At 47.6% G+C, this 6,845-nt stretch overlaps 1 protein-coding gene across 3 annotated transcripts in view; it reads right to left on the reverse strand.

The window, feature by feature from the left end:
- Positions 1-1,277: 1,277 nt before the first annotated feature.
- TADA2B (transcriptional adaptor 2B) overlaps positions 1,278-6,845 on the reverse strand; it is a 14,696-nt gene continuing 9,128 nt past the window's right edge. For 2 of the 3 annotated variants that reach the window (XM_014589824.2, XM_006153643.3), the window contains exon 2: positions 3,636-4,631. In XM_014589824.2, coding sequence (XP_014445310.1) covers positions 3,639-4,631 — 993 coding nt within the window. In that variant the 3' untranslated portion in view covers positions 3,636-3,638. Of the gene's footprint in view, positions 3,448-3,635; positions 4,632-6,845 lie in introns of those variants that run through there. The other variant, XM_014589823.2, reaches the window with a different exon arrangement.

Genomic DNA, 6,845 nt, shown 5'->3' on the forward strand with positions numbered 1-6,845 from the left:
GGAAGAATTCACAACTGACCGGAGACACCTGACAATCAGCCAGCTCCAAGGAAGACTTTTCTACAGACTGCAACTTTCAGGGAGGAGGGATAGCATGAAAAGGTTTCTGCTGAACAGCAACTAATTTTTTGGAGGAAAAAAAGCAAACACATCACATACAATTCTGCATCCTGGTTTGAATGCTGGCTCACACCTAGCCCTGTGTGGCTCTGAGAGGAGAGCTAAGCTGAGGTTCAGGAAACAGGTGATACAAAGCAAACAGTGACACTTATTTTGTTCTCAACCTGTTTAATAATTAAAAGGACAATAAAAATGGTAGTTTCAGTATTCAATACATTCTTGGGATGTTGGCCATCCAGAGAGGAGTATTTCAAATAGCTGAGGAAATACTTCACTTTGACTCAAAGTCTGTTTAAATTTTGAAAAGACCTAATTTGCCAGGATTGTGGTTGCTGATTTATCATAACAAATATCAAAAAGTAGAGGCTCTGCACCAACAGCAGAGGGAAGGACTACTGTGACAGTAATAGCTGGAGCTGATAGCACAAGAGGCAGCCAACCATTGAGTCCCTTTTCCCTTGTCACAAAGTGTTAATACTTTAACATAAATTAATTATACATTCATTATGGTGTCTTAAAACAGTCAAGCCTAAGTAAATTCTTCATACCATCAAAAAGATAAACATACTAAAACCTGCTTCAGCACAAACTTTTTCATTGGACAGCTCTTAGCCTGTGCCATACACATTTACAGGGATCTTATGTTTCTCAAGCTTAATATAAGTCTGGCAATTATTTTATATAAAAATAAGATTAAATTTAAAACCTCACCAAACTAGGATTCCAGTGTTGTAGAAAATCAAATGAATGAGACACCAGAATAGCTAAAGCCAGTGGTTCTCTAACTTGAGCTTGTATCCCAACCACCTAGAGGGCTTGTAAAAAGCTCTCGGGACCCTACTCCCAGTTTCTGGATCAGGAAGACTGGGCAGGGCCCAAGGATGTGCATTACTAACAAACTCCCAGAAAATTGTGATGTTGCTGGCCTGGGAACCCCACTTGGAGAAGCACCAGCTATGACAACAAAACAGCATCAACTCCATCACCACTCAGCGGTGGACAGTATGGGCTTTCTTTCAACTACTCATCCTGTAGGGGACAATGTGGAGGTGGCCCTCGCTGCCTGATATTTTCTATTCTCAAGAGAAGTTCTGGGCTTAGCTAATAGCACTTCTCTGCCAGCACGCAATGTGTTTTGCAACTAAAACCATATACGGTATATTTGAATATTTTATTTAATGCCAAAAAAAAAAAAATTTACCCTAGGGGACAGAAGAATGTAAAAAGAAAGGAAAAGGCACCATAATTAAGTTGTCCTTGGAAATGATGAGGTTTTTTTTTGTTTTGTTTTGTTTTTTGTTCAAATAACTTCAATGTAACTTCAAGCCCAAACATTCTGAGAGGTAAAGAGTCTTGGTACCTTTGGGGGCAGGAGAGGCAAGACAAGCTCTGGGAAGAATGGAGTGCTGGAGCCTGTTATCACTCCACAGACTCACGTTAAAGCAGGGCCTTGGACATGAGAACCCTGAGCAGCCGGAAGGCAAGTGACTTCCTCAAGTTTCAGAAGGAAGGTACCGTGTGCATCCTTGAAAGAAAGCTCCAGGAAAAAAATTGGGCTGGGAAGAAGCCTTTTCTGAGTCAGAGTCAACAGAGAAGCAGGACACAGGCTCAGAGGCCCCATTCGGGATGCTCTCTTCACTTCGCCAGAGCCCGCTTATGCCCACTGATCAGACTGCTTACGCAGACCTGGCCTGGTGACACTCTTACATTGCCTGGCTAATGGTCATATTTTCAATGAAAAAGGTGCTTGTAACTGTGATGAAAATCCTGAGGAGTGCCAGAACTCAGAAGGCTTATTAGCCTTGAACTTTGCAAAATGGATTCTTCTAAGTAAAACGCACTGCAGGTACTAACAGCAGCAGTAAGCAGCCCGGGGAGTCTGGTGTAGCGGTTCTGGCAGTCCACGCTAGTCCTTGTGCCCGCCCACGAAGGGCTTTGCCATTCACGGGGACCCAGATGCACCAGGGGCACTGCTCTTCCCAAGGTGAAACCAGCAGCCCTGCCCAGAGTAAGGTGAGGGTCAGGCTCAGGGTTTGGGAACTGCAAGCTCAGACTCTGCCGCTGCCAGTAGTGGAGTGGAAGCTCATTTGGTCGCTGCATTCAACCAACAGGTTCTTCTGAAGCTTCTAAGGAAACACCATCCCGTTGTCCCGCTCTGGATCCCTTTCTTCATCTGCTACACAGTGGAGGAGTCTGCCCGACCGCCCTGCCTCCACATAAAGTGCCACGTGCCCGGGGCTGCGCTCAGGGTCAGCTGTGGGCAGCAGGGGGCTCAGAAAAGGAGGGCCACTGGGCAGCCCCACCCCGAAAGAGCTGTGTCACCAGGAAAAGGCTGATGGCATGTCAGTCCAGCAGGACACACTGCTGCTGTTACCCTAGCACAATGGTTTTTGTACCCAAAGGGAAGAAAGCTCACAAAATAAAAGGACATTATCCAATCTCATAATATTCTCCGAACTAAACACATAAAGGCAAATCATCATCTTAAAGTATACTTTTAGGACTAAGTTAAAATAGGCATGTGCTTCCCCCATGATCCAATATATGACGATTACTATTGCTTCTTTCAGAGGACCATGAAAAGAATCTGTATATTAAAAAAAAAAAAAAAAAGGAATTCAATTTGTTTAAAAAAGAGAAACAATGGGGGGGGAAGCATTTCCTCTCTCCCTCCCTCACCCCACGTCATTTTGGCTCACAAGCTATTTTATGTTCTAGCATCATTCTGGCTGTGAAAGCATCTCAGCTTCAGGAAGCGTCCCTGGATATCCAGCCACTTTCTGTAAGGAAGTTTAAAATCCTTTTCTTTAGGACTTTGTCCAAGTAACTAGGAAGGCGGCTTTTGGAAGGTATCCCTTGTCGTTTCTGGAGGTGGTCTTTAATTATAATCGTCTTCACAGTCACATAGCGAGCTGGACTTAAGTTTAATGAGCTACAGAGCACCTTCTCGCGATCTGACAGGAGCTCGAAACCGGGAAGGTTCTCAATGGCCGCAAACTCACTGTCTTTGCCATCCTCCTTCCCCCTTTTGGAGCCAGCTATGTTTTTGTTCTCCTTCCTCTTCTCTCGTTTATGCCTTGCTGCCTCGTACTCTGCCGACTCTTCCATCTTAGTGATTCCGTTTCGCCGATACCTCTGCAATTCTCTGATTTTGGCCCGGAGCATTTTTTCCTTGTGCATGTTTTCAAACAAATCATCAAACTCCTTACATGACATGAACTGATACAGAGGCCTCAGTTTCAGCCGCAGCTCCTTCTCCTCCTTCGTGATCTTGCGTTTCAGTGTCTTTTCCTTATCCTTCTTGTCTTTCCCCAGAAAGGCCGGCACCAGGTTATAGTCGCGGGCGATGTTCTTCCGGCGCTGTCGCTCTTTCAGCTTTCTCAGGAATTCAATTTGTTTAAAAAAGAGCAACAATGGGGGGGGAAGCATTTCCTCTCTCCCTCCCTCACCCCACGTCATTTTGGCTCACAAGCTATTTTATGTTCTAGCATCATTCTGGCTGTGAAAGCATCTCAGCTTCAGGAAGCGTCCCTGGATATCCAGCCACTTTCTGTAAGGAAGTTTAAAATCCTTTTCTTTAGGACTTTGTCCAAGTAACTAGGAAGGCGGCTTTTGGAAGGTATCCCTTGTCGTTTCTGGAGGTGGTCTTTAATTATAATCGTCTTCACAGTCACATAGCGAGCTGGACTTAAGTTTAATGAGCTACAGAGCACCTTCTCGCGATCTGACAGGAGCTCGAAACCGGGAAGGTTCTCAATGGCCGCAAACTCACTGTCTTTGCCATCCTCCTTCCCCCTTTTGGAGCCAGCTATGTTTTTGTTCTCCTTCCTCTTCTCTCGTTTATGCCTTGCTGCCTCGTACTCTGCCGACTCTTCCATCTTAGTGATTCCGTTTCGCCGATACCTCTGCAATTCTCTGATTTTGGCCCGGAGCATTTTTTCCTTGTGCATGTTTTCAAACAAATCATCAAACTCCTTACATGACATGAACTGATACAGAGGCCTCAGTTTCAGCCGCAGCTCCTTCTCCTCCTTCGTGATCTTGCGTTTCAGTGTCTTTTCCTTATCCTTCTTGTCTTTCCCCAGAAAGGCCGGCACCAGGTTATAGTCGCGGGCGATGTTCTTCCGGCGCTGTCGCTCTTTCAGCTTTCTCACATACATGTCCACGTGGGCCCGCTTAAGCTCGATCTCCACGTCGTCGTCATCGTAGTTCACCGAGAGCCCACTGATGAGGGTCTCGGCGTCCTGGTCGTACTCGATCTCGTAGTCGTCCCGCAGTGGCATGTAGCCCAGCTGCTGCTGCTCGGCCACTGAGATGTCCAGGGGAGGCAGAGGGGTAGTGAGGCTGGGGGACAGGGGGCCTCCGCTGGGACAGGTGTGGTCTGTCACCCGGTTGGGGATGGTGTCAGGAATGCAGGCTTTCCCCAGGTTCCCATGGATGTACATGCTGACATAATGCTCCATCACTTCTTGAGGAGTCCGGGAAGCGCCAACGTGAGCAGCCATGTCTTCCTACAACAGCAAATGTCAGAAGTTATTTCCAAAGCCAAAGTGTCACACTTACGTTTCAACAGATCGTACCAACATTTTTCACAAAGGGGCCAGTGGAATCCTTCCCATTAACATTGTGGCCGCCCTCCTAAAAGACACTGAGTCACACTCTCCTGAGCAGAACTCATCGCAGAGATGTCACTGTTGGAAGGACCTGCACTGATGTTGTCCATGACAAAGTCAAGATCCAGAGGGGCCCCAGCTTGCCCGAGGTCATGTGCTGAGCTGGTGGCAGAGCTGGGACTCACCTGAGATCTTTACTTTGATCTCCTCATTCCTTAACTGGGGCTAGCAGACACCCCAGTACTGGTACTCGCACCTCACCACAAGCCCAGAACTCTCTGGGACTGTCACAAGTAGACTGAGGCAGGGAACTCTTAAGCCCGCCTCATTTCTAGACTCATCCACTGTGCAAGGCAAGGTCGAGTCCATGACCCAGGCCCCGAGTACCTGTTCTCCAGTGCTGCCTGCCTACCAGGAACAGAAAGGGCCAAGCACGGTCTTTAGCAATCACCCTGGCTTCAGACCCTCCCCAGCACCAGAGCTCCAGGAGGGCTAGCCTGTCCCTCTCCCAGGTGGTGCCTACAAGATGACTGGGAAGTGGCTTTTCCAGGGACATGGCCTTCATTTATAGAACTCTCCATAGTTAAGAAGCTAGCTAAGAGGGGCCAGCAGATGGCGTGGTGTTAAGGTGCTGGACACTCCCACATGGCTGACCACGGTTCAAGTCTCGGACCTGGTGACTTGCTTTCTCACTTTCCCTCTTTCTCTCTCTCTCTGTGTCTCTCTCTGGTCAAATTAAAAAATAAATAAGTGGATAAATAAATAATTTTTTTTAAAAAAAGAAGCTAGCTAAGAATATGCCATAGGTTGAAAGCATTCATCACTCCTACAAGAAGGTAACCCACAAAGACGGAGCTTATTAATGGGAGGAAACTGTATAACTCCTTCGATCTTTTCCTTCTGCCAAGAGGCCTCTTCCTTAAAGTCAACCGCTAAAGCCACTTCAGAAAGTAAGTGCCCAAAGTGCTCACTCATTCACCCGGCCACCACTTGTCAGCACATGCCCCAGCCCCAACTGGCACCTCACTCTGCACAGCAGGCCCTCAGCCGGGGTGTGGAACCAGTTCCTCTCTTCCCAGATCGGCTCATCCCAGAACCACCATGTGCTCCCCCACAAAGCCTGCCTGGTCTCTGCACCCAGGAATAGGAAGGGCTAGACACTATCTTTGGCACTTGTCCTGCCTATAAACCCCTGAAAGCCCAGCTGGAATCCAAGGAAGCAGCCAGTGCATCCAGGCTGATGGCGGACTACAAGCTGGGTGCCATGGGGACAGGGAAGTGTACTGGGCTCAATGAATGGACCCTACCTACACCTTGGGCTTCATCCGGGACACACGCCTGGAGCCACAGTGCTGTGACCCTTGTCTTTCCCACCGGTCCTAAGAGCAACTTAATAGAGCAGGAATAAAGAAGGCACTACTGGCACCTTGTGCACTAGTGGGGTCTCTGAGCACTGTAAAGGGAAAACAGGCCCAGCCTCCGTGGCACAGCCAATAGTCTAGTAGGAGTGAGCTGGAAGCCATACAGCTGACCTCAGGTTCAGATCCCAGGCCCTATCCACCTGAAACATAATGGGCATGTGTGTGCATGCCCAAGATCCTGGCAAGCTGGAGGGCTAAAGGATGGGGATCACAGTGAAACAAGACCCTTTCAAGGGTGCTTCTCTCTCTCTCTCTCTCTCTCTCTCTCTCTCTCTCTCGCACGTGCTTGCTATCATGAGTAAAATATAAGAAAACTGTTAATAAGATAGTAAAGAGTAGAGCTGAAAATAGATCTCAGCCTTGTAGAGATAAATTATTTGCTTGATTTCTTCTTTTAAAAACATTGTTTTGGGGCCATCAGGTAGTGTGGAAGTTGGGGAAACCGGATCCCACATGGCCGACAGCACAGTTCGAGTCCTGGACCCAACAGTTTGAGAACACACTGGGCATGTGTGTGCATGCCAGAAATCCCGAGAGGAGAATGGAGAAGGGACTGTAGCATGGCCATGCCCCCTGACTGAATTCCCCACCTTCCTTCTCTGTCTCTCTCTGGCATGCACATGTGCCCTACAGCAAAAACTTAAAAAAAAAAAAAAAAAAAAAAAAAAGAGGGGAAAAAAACACAGCACAT

This window comes from Tupaia chinensis, unplaced genomic scaffold (genome assembly GCF_000334495.1).
Source record: "Tupaia chinensis unplaced genomic scaffold, TupChi_1.0 Scaffold000384_1, whole genome shotgun sequence".
NCBI lineage: Eukaryota > Metazoa > Chordata > Mammalia > Scandentia > Tupaiidae > Tupaia > Tupaia belangeri.